The sequence below is a fragment of the Bos indicus x Bos taurus genome, chromosome 26 (assembly GCF_003369695.1).
Source record: "Bos indicus x Bos taurus breed Angus x Brahman F1 hybrid chromosome 26, Bos_hybrid_MaternalHap_v2.0, whole genome shotgun sequence".
NCBI classification, from domain to species: domain Eukaryota; kingdom Metazoa; phylum Chordata; class Mammalia; order Artiodactyla; family Bovidae; genus Bos; species Bos indicus x Bos taurus.
This window is the reverse complement of record NC_040101.1, coordinates 37,389,326-37,406,575: the sequence shown is the minus strand read 5'-3', so window position 1 is coordinate 37,406,575 and position 17,250 is coordinate 37,389,326. Positions and strand designations below refer to the sequence as shown.

Sequence of the window (17,250 nt, the reverse complement as noted above, 5' to 3'; positions counted from 1 at the left end):
AAACCATTAGTTGTGCCATTATCTATTTAGCATTCAATTCAATATTGTTTACCAACACCCACGCTGAAGGTCAATTCACAAATTTATACATATGTGTACAATGCGTAGAGATGCCCCAGTCTGACATCTCACTTCAGAGATGAAGAAACTGAGACCCTGAGAAGTGAGCAACTTATCCAAGGACATACAGTTGGATGATGGAGAGCTGAGATATGCTGATCAAGTACTTCATCAAAGTTATAAACAGATGGCCATGCTTTATGATCTGATAACTATTTCATGAGCAGTAAATGTGACTAAGCAAATAGTGTTTAGTAATTGCCTGATTACCACATTCAATGGTTTTTGAACAGCAGTTTCTGACTCTTCCTCTCTGCCATGCTGTAGTGACTGAGGAAGAAGCTTAAGTTCAAAATGAGCCATTACCCAGTCTGTGATGACTGGCTATGCAGAATAGTAGCACTGTGCTCAAGGTGTCTTGGAGCATTCAACAAAGAGATTCTGAGGTAATGCTTTAGTAGCTACTCAAGTGAGCCAGACACAGACCCCAGCCCTTAAGAAATGTACAGCCTACCAAGGGAGATGGAGATGCACTTCAATCCCAATGTGAGAGAAGTGCTGAGTAGCGTAAAGAAGGAAGGTTCAGAAAACCTGTGCTGGGAGGTCAGAAGAGGAAGCAATTACTTTTAGAAAAAAGTTTAAGGGAAAAAACCCAATGCTTCTCATCACTGGTCTAATACACTTTCCACTATACAATTCTGAACAACATTGAAAATAATGCTTAATGAGTTCTATATCAAAAGAAACCACTGTTAATGCAAAAGTAGCCCAACACTGAAAACTCCCATATATTATTATTAATTCTTTATGTCAATTCCTATGGGCTCATAATTCTAATTTCCATTTTTTATAAATAAATTTTATTACATGCTTCCCAGTCAATACTTCTTTAGTTTTGTGATTTTTCACTTCTTCACTCTTCTATGCTCAATGACCAGTCACTTCCAGGATCATTCTCATCAAAATAATTGCCTGCCTTCAATTTCACCTCTTTGGCCCTCCTATAGATAATTTTCTTGCAGAATTATCTATCTTTAGTTATAAATTAGTAGAGAATCCCAGCAGATCTTTACCATAAAATTATATTTGATCATCCAAGTGACTTCAACCCACCTGTAATCACACACAATATTATGTCAAAGCAGTCCATTCCCAAAGATAGAACATTTCCACTTACTGTCCGGGAGCTGAACTTCTCTGTACCGAACGAGCTGACTTGGAAGAAGTGGTTTCGTATGAGCATGTTCAATAAGGGTGTCTTCAACCATCTGCATGATTCCTAACGCAGCCTAGAAAGGCAGGTCATGGCACATTACAAAACCACAAATGTATCTTGATTAGACAGCAGCCCATGCAATATGAAAACAACATGTGTGTGAAATAAACTAACCAACTTTATCAAAGTGGGTTTTTAAAACCTTAAGTACATTTGATCCTGCTCAAATAGATAAAAACTGAACTTGTTGATTTGCAACAGAGTCAGTAAGGTGGTAGTGAGGAGAAAGAGAGACCCAGACAATCATCGGCACCAATCTCGATGTTGGAGCGGTATCACTGATGGAAAGTTGGTCTCTAGTGAATGGCCCTCACCACAGATATTTGGGGTTACAGCAAAGCAAAAGAGGTAAGCATGAGGCTTTATTTTGAATAAAACTGACACAGGGAAGAATCCTTTCTCAGTCACATAACAGCACCTGACCTTGGCATATTATTCTGGAGACAAAATAGTGGAGTGGCAGAGAGTATGGGCTCTTGAGACAGACTACCATGGGAATTCTAAATTCCGTTTAGCTTTCCATGTGCTAAACACTTGGAATGTACTATTTACTTTAATCCTTGTACATAATATACTGATAAAGAAACTGAGCATAGAGAGATTAAGACACTTTCAAAAGATTACATAACTTGTAACTGGCTGAGTCAGGATTTGAATCCAGGCTGATTCCACACTATGTGGTCTTACCCACTATACAGTCCTGCTGTTCTAGAGTAGGGACCATTATTCCCATTTCCTCCAGTGACTGCACGAGGCAGACAACAGAGAAGGCAGCCGTGAAAGTAGGTCCACAGTTAACCAGGATCATTCAACTCTGTATACTCTCCCCTACCTTTCTGCAGAGGGCAGAGAAGGCCAAGTCAACACTAATGAGTATATAGCCATACTGCAGTGGTTAGTCAGTAGTCTTAAATCAAATAGAGTAAAATTTCTGTTGCAATGATCTATAAAAGATTGCTAAAACCTCAATCACCCACCTGCTTTGTTATATTTCCATGGAGAAGGGCTTCAATATGCAGCCGTGACAGGAGTTGAGGTATGAAGGCCTTAAGGCGAGGAAGGGTGACATCTGCAAACAGGTGTAAGAAATTGTAAGCTCTACCTATGAGGTCTTTTTTTTTTTTTTTTTAAACTCTGAGACAATTTGAGACTTACAGAAGAGGTGCAAAAATAGTATAGGGAGTTCCTACATACCCTTCACCCAGTTTTCTCTAACGTTAACGTTTTTCACTACCATAGGATGCTGATCAAATCTAAGAAGTTAACACTGGGACAATACTATTAACTAAAAAATCTACTTTATTTGGATTTCAGTTTTTCCACTAGTAACAGTTTTCATTCCAATCCCAAGGAAAGGTAATGCCAAAGAATGCTCAAACTACTACACAATTGCACTCATCTCACACGCTAGTAAAGTAATGCTCAAAATTCTCCAAGCCAGGCTTCAGCAGTACGTGAACCGTGAAATTCCAGATGTTCAAGCTGGTTTTAGAAAAGGCAGAGGAACCAGAGATCAAATTGCCAACATCTGCTGGATCATAGAAAAGGCAAGAGAGTTCCAGAAAAACATCGATTTCTGCTTTATTGACTATGCCAAAGCCTTTGACTGTGTGGATCACAATAAACTGTGGAAAATTCTGAAAGAAATGGGAATACCAGACCACCTGACCTGCCTCTTGAGAAACCTATATGCAGGTCAGGAAGCAACAGTTAAAACTGGACATGGAACAACAGACTGGTTCCAAATAGGAAAAGGAGTACGTCAAGGCTGTATACTGTCACCCTGCTTATTTAGCTTATATGCAAAGTACATCATGAGAAACCCTGGACTGGAAGAAACACAAGCTGGAATCAAGATTGCCGGGAGAAATATCAATAATTCCAGATATGCAGATGACACCACCCTTACGGCAGAAAGTGAAAAGGAACTCAAAAGCTTCTTGATGAAAGTGAAAGTGGAGAGTGAAAAAGTTGGCTTAAAGCTCAACATTCAGAAAACGAAGACCATGGCATCTGGTCCCATCACTTCATGGCAAATAGATGGGAAAACAGTGGAAACAGTGTCAGACTTTATTTTTGGGGGCTCCAAAATCACTGCAGATGGTGACTGTAGCCATGAAATTAAAAGACGCTTACTCCTTGGAAGGAAAGTTATGACCAACCTAGAAGGCATATTCAAAAGCAGAGACATTACTTGGCCAACAAAGGTCCGTCTAGTCAAGGCTATGGTTTTTCCAGTAGTCATGTATGGATGTGAGAGTTGGACTATAAAGAAAGCTGAGCACTGAAGAATTGATGCTTTTGAACTGTGGTGTTGGAGAAGACAATTGAGAGTTCCTTGGACTGCAAAGAGATCCAACCAGTCCATTCTAAAGGAGATCAGTCCTGGGTGTTCTTTGGAAGGAATGATGCTAAAGCTGAAACTCCAGTACTTTGGCCACCTCATGTGAACAGCTGACTCATTGGAAAAGACTCTGATGCTGGGAGGGATTGGGGTCAGGAGGAGAAGGGGACGACAGAGGATGAGATGGCTGGATGGCATCACTGACTCGATGGACATGAGTTTGAGTGAACTCCAGGAGTTGGTGATGGACAGGGAGGCCTGGTGTGCTGTGATTCATGGGGTCGCAAAGAGTCAGACACAACTGAGTGACTGAACTGAATGGAACTGAACCCTTTTGAACTAGTGGTGTTGGAAAAGACTCTTAAAGAGTCCCTTGGACTGCAAGGAGATCCAACCAGTCCATCCTAAAGGAGATCAGTCCTGGGTGTTCATTGGAAGGACTGATGTGGAAGCTGAAACTCCAATACTTTGGCCACCTGATGTGAAGAGTTGACTCATTGAAGACCCTGATGTTGGGAAAGATTGAGGGCAGGAGGAGAAGGGGACGACAGAGGATGAGATGGTTAGATGGCATCACCGACTCAGTGGACATGAGTTTGGGTGAACTCCAGGAGTTGGTGATCTACAGGGAGGCCTGCCGTGCTGTGGTTCATGGGGTTGCAAAGAGTTGGACACGACTGAGCGACTGAACTGAACCCTTTTCTGTTTCAGGATTTAATCCACGATCCTACCCTGCATTTAGTTGTCATGAGTCCTTAGTTTCCTCCCATCCTTAACAGTGCCTTGGTCTCTCTTTGTCTTTCACAACCTTAAGATTTTTGAGCAGTACTGCTCGTTTTACAGAATGCCCTTTATTGGGGCTTTAATAACTCAATTATTAAATTGGATTTATGTACTCTTAAGAAGAACACCCGAGAGGTAATGTGTCTTTCTCACATCGGGGCACATGATGCTGACCTGCTGTAATACAGATGATGAAAACATTGATCACCTCATTATGATGTTGTGTGCCAGATGTCTGTCCTATAAGTGCTGAACCACTTTAATCTTTTGGTTGTAATTAAGTAACTAATGTATACTTTTCAAGCAACTAGGAAAAGCCACCCCACCAATGCCTACTTTTCCCATTATAATTAAAATACTTATTTTGGAGGAAATACTTCGAGACTATACAAATAATCTTGTCCTTACTTAACTTTTATCCACTAATTTGGTGTTAGATGGTTAGATGGCCATCACCGACACAATGGACATGAGTTTGGGTAAACTCCAGGAGTTGGCGATGGACAGGGAGGCTTTGGCGTTGCTGCAGTTTACGGGGTCGCAAAGAGTCGGACACAACTGAGCGACTGAACTGAACTGAACTTCAGTAAAGAAGAGTTGTCCCTTTTCCGTTAGGATGCTATGCTAATAAATGCTACAATGGATGCTAATGCTAGTGATTAAAATTTAAAGACAGACATAGGAAGGGAATTAACAAGTGCTTACTATGTATGTATGCATCAGGCACTTTATAGATGTTATAAACTGTAAATTATATGCTATTATTCCCATTTTAAAGGTGAGAAAACTGGAATTCCTTGGCAGTTCAGTAGTTAGGATTGCATACTCTCATTGCCAAGGGCTCAGGTTCAATCCCTGGTCAGGCGACAAGCTGCACAGTGGCCAAGGCGGGAAAAGGTGAAGATACTAAACTTAAGAGAATTTAAATTTCTTGTCCAAAGTTGTTAACCTAGTAAGCTGCAAAGCTGCATTTGAATCTTGGCCTAATTCCAAAGTCCATATGCATTCCACTCCCCTGCACTGCCCTAGAAGGCCCTTTCACTAGACCCTGTCAGCACTCAGTCTCTTTGCCTCTACAAAAATAACCTGCTTACATTTATGCTCTGCCACTAGACTGGAGAGCCTTGATCCAAGAAACCCCAGCTACACCTAACTGATCATTTTTAAATCTCAAGCACCTGCAATCTGGTACCTGGTACACAGGCAGTCAGTAAATGCTGTTCTAGTTAATGAACTTTATAATCTATATGCCTACCCAGTGCCTGAGGCAACCAATAAAATAATGACCTTCAATACTTTGCTCTTGACTTGTCACTGAAGACATCAAAGGCACAGTGATACATAATAAGTAAGGATTTGTCATAAAAGATTATTAAAAATTCAACAGTATTCTTTTTTCTTATTACTGAGCATGTAGGAAGGAAGATTAATTGGTAGCGCAATGCTGAGAAGTGGAAAAGATAAAACAACAATAAAGGATGATATCAGTCTACATTCTTTCCAGTAAAACCCTGAAAGTAATTTCATTCCATTGAATAGACATTCATTAGACACACACTGAGGGCATAATATAAATACTAAATAAAAAGAACAAACGGAAGGCATAATTCACTGCCCTTGAGGAATCAAGGACTTTCAGGCAAAACCTCTGAAAATTAGATTTAAGATTTTAGGAAAAAAGCAACAAAAGATGACTCTTTAGGCTAATTTACATAGTTTCCATTTTTTTACCAAACTGAATAGATCTACAGATACTGAAGCATTCTTTCTATGTGATAAGGCTTTTAAGCTCAGCCCTTTTTCCTTTTCTGAAAACTTCAATATTAACAAGGCAAATTCTTGGGTCAAAACACTGTCATTTGCAGAAATCTATGAACAGTAGTAACTAACTGTTGTGGGTCCATGTTGAAAACAGCAAATGTGGTTAAGCTGCCTGAATACAAAAGCCACTTCAAAGGCTACCTCTGTTTTTGTTAAAAAAAAAAAAAAAAAGAAAAGAAAGAAAGTATACACAGTTGGCTTCTTTAATGGAACTATAAGTTATTAGAAAGCACAAACAGCAGGTAATAGCATACACCAAAATAATTTTAGAAAACAATGAAGAAAGCATCAAGCTATAAGTAGAAAGAGTCTCACCATCCAAGGCTTCTTTTAATTCATCTTTAGTCCAGGCCACTTCAGTCATCAGCAAGCGGAGGTAGTACATGGCGTGTTGATGAGGCTGTTCAGCTCGGAAATTGTTAAGAGATCGCATATACTAGTGAAGGAAGACAGGGGTCTGTTAATTTTATCCCATCCTTTTAAAATCATTTCAAAAGAGCAGCTATAATCAAACTTCAATTTGCATAAATTGTGTGCTACTGGGATGTGGGATATTGGCTTCCTCCTTTTTGAAGTTATGTGATTAGACAAATTCCCCTCTGATCCTTAAAGAGCATGCTTTCCCTTTGTCTAGCCTGCTCCCTTACCCCCAGCATCGGACATGTACTTCCTTCATGTGTACAGCCTTGACTGTGGGACCTCATTCATCCCTCAGAAGCTATCCCCAGTTTTCAGAGCCTCCATCTCTTGGCATCCTCTAATTCTTCACTACAAGGTCACCCCCAAAGCCTAATCAAGAAACATGGCTATGTGTGTGTATATACATATACTACTGAATCTTCATTTGAAAATTGATGATAATTTCTCTCAGTGTACAATGAAGGTCATAGTTTGGCTTTTAAAGCAGCTATACATCCCATATATCCACTACTGGGCCAGCCATGAGTTGAATTTAAATGGAAGATACAGCAAGCCTAAACAGTCTGCCCTAATGTGACAAGGCTATCATGTCAGGCTGAAGTCCCAGCCTGTAGAATCAAGTTTCTTCTTAAATGGAGGTTGAAATCCTAAAATCTTCAAGGAGTCCCTGAAAGCTACTAGGTCTACCTCAGTTTCCCTTCTGAAAGAAAGTGCTGTCCTAGCTCTTAGGCCCTATAGAGAAGGGGGCCAGGTGTTCACTAGACTTTCCCAGGCTTTCTTTCTGGGAAAAATATAGGATCTAGCAAAGATAGAATGAAATGATTGATACAGAGTTATGAATGCTTCTTTTCCTCCTCACCTCCTTCTCAAAAATGTTCATAACATGGCAATATTACCTGATGAATTAAAAAAATAAAAATAAGTTCAGAAAACTTACTGCCTCTTTGATAATTTCAAATCTTTTTTCATCAATCTCAAAGGTAGCCATTTTCTCAATGATCTTCTTTAGCAAAATTGGCTGCTTGTCATTGTAACCTTTCACCGAGAGCTACAGAAAGAGTTCAGGATATTAAAAATCTAAAAATACCATGAAACAACTTAAATTTGACTTTTAAACATTTAGGAAGTCCCCAAACCAGGTGTATCAAAATAAAAATAAAACAAATTTAATGAAATTCCTTTCTCATAAATATAGCTTAACATTTAGGAAGATAACATTAACCATCTTTATTTACTAAGACCCAAAAGCATATTTTTGCTTTTCCTAAACAAAAACAATAACAAGAAAACTTACCTGGTGCCAAACTATGGCAGCATGCACTGTATCATCAAAATTCAAGTTCTCATTAAATCACATTAATTATAGAAAGTATTTTAAGTTTAATGTTCTAAAAGAATTTCTAAGGAATGGCAGGCTTAAGGTTTTTATTGGTGTGTTAAGAAGGTAAACATCATAGGGGAATGTTGTCTAGCAAACTATGAGATATGCCCCCAAAGTGTTTATAGTTAAATATTTTGAAAAATCATCTTTTAAGAAATCAGGCAGTCCCAATTTTGTCTTGTGCGGCATTTTGCCACTTTTCCTGCCCTGAGCTGCCCTGACCTGCCCAATAAGGGCCCATGTGCCACACCACTTGCTTGTTTAATGAGCTCTGCTGACGCACCAAAAGCCACTGGCAAACAGAGGTGAAGTAAGGATTCCCGGTATATACCACCTGGAGTTTGCCTGAGGACAATTTAATAGTCTCTGAAACCATAACATTTTGAAAAGTAGGGAAAGCCTAATTCCTACAGTTATGTTGCCACATGGTGGCACCCACAGCAGTAGAGATACGCTGCAGCTAGAGTATCTCTGGAAGTCTCTACCTGATGAAAACTGATAGGCAAGAACCTCAGCAAGAGTGAAGGTCACTGACCATGGAGAGCACATCAGGAACTGTGGGAACTAGACTGACAACTAGCAGGAGGCCCACTCTGTCACAGATGAAAGTGATTAACTGAATGGTGATATGCTACTAAAAGTCAACAGAAAAGCAAGCCATAGATTACTACTTCCCTATTTGAGTTTTACTTTGTTCTCTGGGCTCCAAATTTCCCTGGTCTCTGAAAATGGTTAAGTTACATACGTTCTTATACATTAAACAGAAACTACCAGAAAAGTTACTTGTGTGAAGGAAAAAAAAAGTCACTGCAAATAAAATTTAAAAAACCTAAGACCTTCTGTATAGAATTAGAGCACACAGCACATGCTCTCATTTTAGTTTTTACGGAAGCATACATTTTCAAGAAAAGTGAAGATGAATGTGTGCCAGGAGAAGGGTGTTAATTTGGAAATGAGGTGTAAGTTTGGAAACATAAGAGAAATGATTTCAATAGAAAGGATCTAGTTACTTCTTGCGATGCATTTAATAATCCTTATTTTAAAACACATTTAAAAGTAGTTAATGCTACAAAATAAATTAAACAAACATGTCAGATGTGTTTGAACACAGGAACTTACTACTACTGTCAACAGAAAGAAAAACAACAACAAAGAAGCTTTAAATAAAACTGAGCACCACAACAGCAACTACAGGTATCTTTCACTTACAGATGATAATATATTCAAATACATGGGAAGAACAACATGCTTTCAGGATTAATATGTTAAATGTTTCAAGCAGAAGAACATGCAAATAAATGTAGCACACATACATGTTCACAAAATGCACTAAACTCTACTAAATCGTTTGTTAGTGGAACTAATACTAACTTGAGTTCTCCAATCATTAAAAAGGTGCAAGGAAAAAACCATCAATCTTCTTGGTTTAAAATGCAGAAGTTAATAGTCTTCCCAAGCTCAACATAATGCTTAAACGGTGTGACGCCTTTTCTTTGGTTTCATTTTACTTACAAGTATTGCATTCATTCCTGATGCAATGCCATAGCTCAAACCTGAGAGGCGTGCTGCATATGTATACTCTTTTAAATCATCCTTCAATAACCTGATAAACAGGTATGTCATGTTGCAATGGAGAGGATCAGCATAAATGTAGCGACTAACAAAAAGAAAAACAAAAGAAATGCTTTGATACCTCAAGCAGTGGCATGGTAATGAAGAAACATGACTGAAGAGTATGAATATGCAGCCTCATGATCTGAATTTCTAGGGAAATAGTATCAGCCAACCTTCTGTTTTACAATGGCAGGAAGACTTCATTCTCTATTGTCAAAGACCAAGACTTCAGATATGGAATGGGTGAGATCTAAACCTAAATCAGGGTCCAATTTTGTTTTGAGGAGAAAAATATGATGATCTGATGAAAGATGTTCAAAAAAAAAGAAATCAAGGAAAATTTGCATAATATGAATGGTGTATTGCTGAATACTTAAGAGCTAACTTAAAAATTAAATGATAAGAAAATATGATTAGCCACAAAGATTTTTAAAAAAGAAATTAAACTCATACCCTCAATCAAAAATGCTTCCATCAAATCAATATAAAAAATGTTGATGAGTGGAAGGCTCTAAGACGTGGGTACTTACATACATCCCATAGATGGTATTTTGGAGGTCATAGCTCAAGCCTGCTAGCTCTGCTGCATATGCATACTCGTTGAGTGAGTCTTTGAGGAGCTCAAGGTACAAATAGGCCATGTTACAGTGCAAGGGGTCCACATAAGCAAATGGGCTGGAAGAAAATGTTGACAGTAAAATAGCTGATTTATTACTTCCCAATGTGATACGGCCTTTCGAGATGGATCAAGGAACTGGTTAAAACAACTTCCTGAAGATACGCTTTGAATTCTTGAATCTGTCTCTTCTCATGAGTAAAAACAACAACAACAACAAGATGTCTAACAAAGAAGCTTGAAATATGCCATGTGTACTGGTAGTAGTGAAGAGGGAAAAGGAGTTATTACCCCAGACGGCATGGTAGAACTGACAAGTTAGAAACACGGGGTAGGTGAGGAGTAGGAACAGCGCAAAACGCATGTCTACGTTTAGGCTGGTAGGAAAAGGCATGGCCGACACTGCTGACTGACACAGCAGCTGCACATCCTCTTTCTTCCTCTAAGCAAGCCATACATACTCACGGTGGACAGAAGGATGAGACTGAGAACTTTGTGCTATGATTACATAAACTTCAAAGAGACAAACTGAGACTTGAAAGAGAAAAACTGACACCTGTGAAAATGTTAGCGTATCTCTGAGTTTCCACCTAAACCAACAGACTAGAACACTGTCAGTAAAGGAATAGATAATATCCATCATATAATTGCAGCCAGAACCAGGAAAAAAATATTAACATAGGAAATTTTTAAAATATAAAACAGGGAAATTTTTAAGTGAGAAACAGCAACAAGAGAGAGGAAACAATTACAGAGTGCAAGACTGCAAAGACCACCTAATTTTAAATCTTCATTTCTCAAATAAGAAAGATCATTTTCCTCATGTCACCTGGTCTGGTAGCAACAGAGTTAGGATTTGGATTTAAGTCAAATGACCTATTCATCTGACTATGTGACACTGCTTACCTTTATGACAAGCAAGTAAAAGGTTCCTTCATTCAACAAACATGTACTACATTCTTACTACAATGTTACGCACTCCTCTAGGTACTGGAGATAAAGAAGGAACAAGTCAGGCAGAGTCCCTGACCTCACAGAGTTTAGAGTCTAGTTGGAGGAAGCAAATAACACATTTAAATATGATACATCAGGTGGTGATGGTGTTATGGAGAAAAATTATGCAGGGTAAGAGGAAAAGGAGTGATAGGTGGGACAGGAAGATTACTGATTTCTATAAAATTGCTAATCAAGGCCTCTTTGATAAGGTGACATCTGTATCTGAGAAGCAAAGGAGCAAGCTTCTGGGGATATCTCAATGGAGAACTTTCCAGTCTGAGGAAACAGCCAGTGCAAAGGACCTGAGGCAGCCTCTTGGCTTAGTTTGTCTGGCAGCAAATTATGTTTCATTTTATCCATAGCACAGTAAATATAACCAATGCACTGAGAGCAAAGCAACAATTTCATCAAAAGCTGATAATGAAGTAAAATAGGGGTAAAATGCTTAGCCCCAGAGAAATTAATATCAAAGAGAAAATCATAAAGCTATACAAACATTCTCCACCTGGCAAATCTAAATAGTACTCTGTCATTTCATTTTTTAAGTATTTATTATACACAATGACAATTTCCTTCTTTAGGCAAATAGCAGTTCAGAAACCTTACTGGCACAACTCACAAAAGCAAAGCACCAAAACAGGACAGAATCCTCAAGAGGGCTTGTCCCCACCGCCACCCGTAGCTGGAAGTGAAAAGCCAGATCTGGGAGTTCAAAGCCACAGGGCTAAAGCTCAGAACACAATTCCAAGAAGTGTTCTGAAATACCAGCCTTGCTGGTGAACTGGAGAGAGACCTAAATGAACTTTTAAAAGAGAACATGATTCTGGTGGAATGCTTAAATCCTGGTTCACTTGTTAATTTAAAACATGTTATTTTGTAACCAGATATTATGTGCTTAAATATGGGTCACAGAGTTTTAAAAACTATATGTATGCATGATACTATCCTATTTCTGAAAAGATTAAAAGGATACATACAAACAGAAAATTTCTATAAGAATGTACAAGGAACCTAACAGTGTTTACCTCTAGAGGGACCAGAACACCAAGACGGATTGGTGAGAAGCAGACATTTTTAATTCTGAGAACTATGCTGGAAGTTTGCTGCTACTGCTGCTAAGTCGCTTCAGTCATGTCCGACTCTGTGCGACCCCATAGACGGCAGCCCACCAGGCTCCCCCGTCCCTGGGATTCTCTAGGCAAGAACACTGGAGTGGGTTGCCATTTCCTTAGAGAATGCAAAAATGTCAAATGGTCTCTCAAAAGATATTCTGAAGCCAAATGGCAAAGTGTGGCAAGCTGCTTAGAGTGTTAAAAAAATATCACTTTTAACTATCAAAAACTAAAACCAGCTTTGTAATATTTTCTGCCAATAGTAAGCCATAATCAGAAAGTCCAGGTTTGATATTAAAAAAAAAAAAAAGCAATAATCTCTGTGAAGCTCTAGATAATCTACGAATCTCAAGCTATAAATAAACAATGTTGCTATCACTACAATCTCAACATATTTGTTGGTGAACTATTAACATTCTACTTAGAGATTCTTTTTCCTTCTTCTGAAACATTTAAAATACATCTCAGTTTTAATTTCATGCCAAGCAAATCAAACAAAAATTAATGAAAAAGTTGATCATCATAGTGAACATTATTAGATGATGATAGGGGTTTAAAAAAAAAATAAACACAGACCACTGAATTTTAGAAATATAAAATTACAGAGTACAGACTCAGAGTAAAATTTGAATTGAATGATAACATTATCACACAAATAAAGAAGACAGAGATGAACTAAAGATTTATATTGAAGAATCACTGCAACAGTAGCATTATTCATAAATTTTACTAAACATCTTCTACCAAGTCAGAAATAGAGAATGCAATATCTAAGGGCTCCAGACAATTAAAGGACTGGAAGAGACTCAAGATCATTTAATAACTACTACCTCTTTTTCTGGGCAAGCTCTAGGAATACAAAACCAAAACCATAACAAAAAACCACCCTGGATTATTCCATTTTTTATTTCAGTGAACTTCTGGTGAATCTATAGCCTTCCCAGATTCAAAATCCTCAAGGTTAGGAAGATCCTCCTAATAGCTAACATAAATCATTTCAGTTGAAGAGTGTACTCCTCAAAGGAAAGGAAGAATTAACAACCTTGGCTCCTAAAATACCATTTAACAGAAGATGCAGCCTTTCCTGGTCTATGCTAAATAATTCTAATTCCTTTTATTTCCAGACATAGGTACTTAAGGAAGCAAAGAAGACTTTTAGAAATGTTGACTTTTATAGGAAGCTTTGTAGCTAGATTCATTTTACATACCTGAAAAATTCAAAGTTGAGACAGGCCTTGGGCAAGAAAAACTTATCATCTTGTTTGAACCAGAGTTTGCTCATAGCTGTATCCTGTGATGGAAACACAATATATTTAGGGAAATATAGGCACATTTGACAAAAATCTTCAATCAAATCTCTCTTCAAGAGGAGGAGGACAGAGGCAACAGCTGAGTTTTGTTCTGGAGAGGCTACTGTCCCGTGGCTCTGAAGCACTCTCCAAGAGACAGGATGGGAAGCTGGAGAAGATGACTGGTAACTCTAGCAGCAGAGAGAAATTACCCTCTTATCTCACCCTGGGTCAAAGAGATGGGGACCCAGTGGAGGAAGAGACAGACAGGAGAAACCAACACCAACTATCCTGTCCCTATCTTTCTCGACACTAGGAGACAGATGCAGGAGTCCTTGGGGGGCGGGTATAAGGCAGCCAGCAGCCAGCCTCCAGCGTGGGCCACATGGATCCCAGCCCACAGGAATTCACACCCTTGTGTGGTCCTCTCTCCTGCACTAGACCAGGGCTGGTCTCTGACCAACAGAATATGGAAGATGTGATGGTATGATACTTCTGGGATTAGATTATAAAAGACTGTGGCTTCCATCTCGATCACTCATTTTCCCTCTTGGATCTCACATTTTAGGGGAAGCCAGCTGCTGTGTCAAGAAACTCTATGGAGAAGCCCATGTAGTAAAGAACTAAGATCTTCCCCAAACCACACAACTGAACTTGGAAGAGACTTCTCCAGCCCTAGTTGGGCCTTCAGTCGACCAAAGCTCCATCCAACAGCTTGACCATCTCTCTCATAGGAGACCCTGAGCCAGAACTACCCAACAGAGCTACTTCCAGATTCCTGTCCCTTGGAAGCAGCATGAGAAAAAATAAATGTGGTTTTAAGCTGCTGAATGTTAGAGTAATTTGTTATACAGCAATGGATAACTAATACAGCCAAGGATGAATAAATAAGCCACTCCCTCGACTCTCCACTCACTCATTCATACCAAATTATATAAAGTCTTAGAGTTCACTTGAAACTACCTTGGAACTCTGAGAAGAGACATAAATGGTTTAGTGTTCTCCTTATTTTATGCTAAGATGGCCTATTTAAAACACACAAAAAATTAGGAAAAGTAAATAAGCTTTCTCTTTGAATAACCCAACCTTTAACTCATTAAAATCTAATTTTTAAAAGAAAAGTGACTATCTCACTAATAATCTAGTTACTTGAGATAAATTTCATAGTCCTAAACACTAACTCTTGTCTCAATGACTTAATGTTAGGTCTTTTGAAGGGAAAGAAAGATGTTTGTCTATGGAAGTAAGTTTATAAAAAGTTAGTTTTAAAGTTTAGAAAAGACGATGTGCCGTAATAATTTGATCCATTTTCCCACACAATCTACCCAAGGTGTGAAATAATGACATGACAAGAACATCTGGAGAAAGAAAACCCCCTTCTCAATCATTCATTCCACGGACTTATAACTCCACCAACTTCATACAGCCACTCTTTCAAAATGAGAAAGAATTGTTTATAAGGGCAGGAAATCCAACAGCTTCCCCTGGATATGCTCTCTTCCAGGCTTTAGAGATTCTTTCTTATCTTTAACTTTCATGATGCAGCGTAAGTCTACTTCCTTATTGGGTCTTCAGTGAACACGGAAAAAAGGCTTTCAACACTGAGTTATATCTTTTAACAGACGAATTATAGTCCAGACTTACTACTTTATTTTCTGCAAAGCAAACAATTCCCTAGAGTCTATGCTCTACAGCAGTTTTGTTTGTTTTGACATTTTTAGCCTTTTAATATTTTTTTTAGTTATTATCTCTGCAACTCTTCTGTTATCTCTGGGGTGGGAGCCCCCTAAATCAATATAGTACCAAATGCAAGAAACCATCGCTCTAGTCCCCTCCAAGTAATAGGTCTGTCCCCTAACTTTAATATCACTGATTCTAACATATTACCTTAATAAGAGAAGGGTATGGCGTTGCTTCTTTTTCTAATGATAAAATTTCAAAATTTGTAGGAATAAATTCATTCTTCATTGGAAGTTTAAATTTCCCATTCAGATCAGCATTTTGCCATTTCTGGATGAAGAGTGAAAAAATACACAAACAAAAGTGATTAGAATCTGATTTAAGGGTTTAAAGCACTCACTTTGCTTAATATCCAGGCAAACAATAAGGGAATAAATGTCAGCATTCTTATATATAGAGGCTACTTCCAAAACCTAGCAATGACTTTTCATGAAACTTGAGTTGGAATCTCTGGAACTAATCAAGGTTTTACACTTATCTATCTTTCTTCTTTATACATCTCTAAAATGATCAGCCGACATGAAGGAACAATCGGAGACTATGGAACGCAGAGGCTAACGTATGAAGATCACATCTGCTCTAGCTCTTTAGAGAACTGGAGAATAACCTGCACAGAGACATACTTCCACAACTGCCAGACAACCGGTGGTTAGTCTAAGACTTAAACTTGCAGCTATACTAAGTTACTTGCATGTATGGATAATACAATATGAGGCATAAAATATAGCCCCTCCTAAGGTGAAGACAGTATGAATCCCAGAAACTGCTCCCCACGTGTGTTCAGAGCAAGATCATGAGCTCTCAGAAACCCTCGCATCTGTCTTTCAGGTTCCCTGTTTCCATCTCTTCCTGCCTGTCTTGGTGCCTGTGCATCCCTGTGGACTTTGAACTCCAATGATCTTTGACTGCGTGAGGCTGAAGTCTGCCCTGCTGGTCTGACAGACATGTGAGAAGATGGCTATAGTGTCATTTCTTCATGTAAATCCTATGCTCCAGCTCTCTACCTCCCTGTTTACGCCTCTTGGGAGGGTACAGACAGTGCTGGGCCACGACTCTCCACACTCTGGGCAGGGAATTGGTTGATCCAGGGAGCTCATGTTCTTGCGTGTCCCTCACACATCGGGCTTCTTCACAGATGGGCTAACCCTACCTTAATGACTTCGTCTGGTATAGCTTCTTGTTTGTACTGGGTTCCGTACCACTCTTCTGTGCGATCAGTTTTTCCTTCAAAAGATTTGGAAACTATTGCAACCCTAGAAATAGATGGAAAAAAAAACCTATAAATTCATGTTGTATATATAAATTTATAGAATCTGACTCATGAAAATATGAATAAATGTCCAAGAATGTGTTGGGCTTCTAAGACCAAGTAAGTTCTATGAGGCTTAGGTGAAATGGCTATGTATGTACAGCAGTCTCTGATCACAGTCTCTGTTACCCTTTGATTATAGCCCATCATTTTGGGTGTGAAAAACTGCTTGCAAAGAAGATTCTTATTATGAATGCTATTGACTAGAATCTTAAAAGAAGAGTAGCTAGGGAAAAAAAAAAAGGAACAAAGGTCAGTTGAAAAATAGTCTTTGAAAAAAGCACAACAAAGTACTCCTTCCTAGCAACAGCTCAGGCCCAAGGTTACAAAAATGGCTAAGAAAACTTGTTGGCTCATTCAGAAAACCAAAAAAACTAAAAACATTCTTTCATTGTAACTTGCTAATTTGTACTGTTTTGGTTTTTTTTTTTTCTGCCAGACACTATCATCAATTAACTGTATGTATTATATTTACACTGGCCTTCCTGC

At 38.6% G+C, this 17,250-nt stretch overlaps 1 protein-coding gene across 4 annotated transcripts in view; it reads right to left on the bottom strand.

Moving 5' to 3' along the window:
* Positions 1 to 17,250, bottom strand: part of IDE (insulin degrading enzyme) — a 93,941-nt gene that overhangs the window by 12,447 nt on the left and 64,244 nt on the right. For 3 of the 4 annotated variants that reach the window (XM_027529308.1, XM_027529312.1, XM_027529311.1), the window contains 8 exons: positions 16,603 to 16,705; positions 15,600 to 15,722; positions 13,632 to 13,714; positions 10,230 to 10,374; positions 7,642 to 7,752; positions 6,600 to 6,720; positions 2,314 to 2,405; positions 1,238 to 1,349 (listed from right to left, as the gene is read on the bottom strand). In XM_027529308.1, coding sequence (XP_027385109.1) covers positions 1,238 to 1,349; positions 2,314 to 2,405; positions 6,600 to 6,720; positions 7,642 to 7,752; positions 10,230 to 10,374; positions 13,632 to 13,714; positions 15,600 to 15,722; positions 16,603 to 16,705 — 890 coding nt within the window. Of the gene's footprint in view, positions 1 to 1,237; positions 1,350 to 2,313; positions 2,406 to 6,599; positions 6,721 to 7,641; positions 7,753 to 9,597; positions 9,743 to 10,229; positions 10,375 to 13,631; positions 13,715 to 15,599; positions 15,723 to 16,602; positions 16,706 to 17,250 lie in introns of all 4 variants that reach the window. The other variant, XM_027529310.1, reaches the window with a different exon arrangement.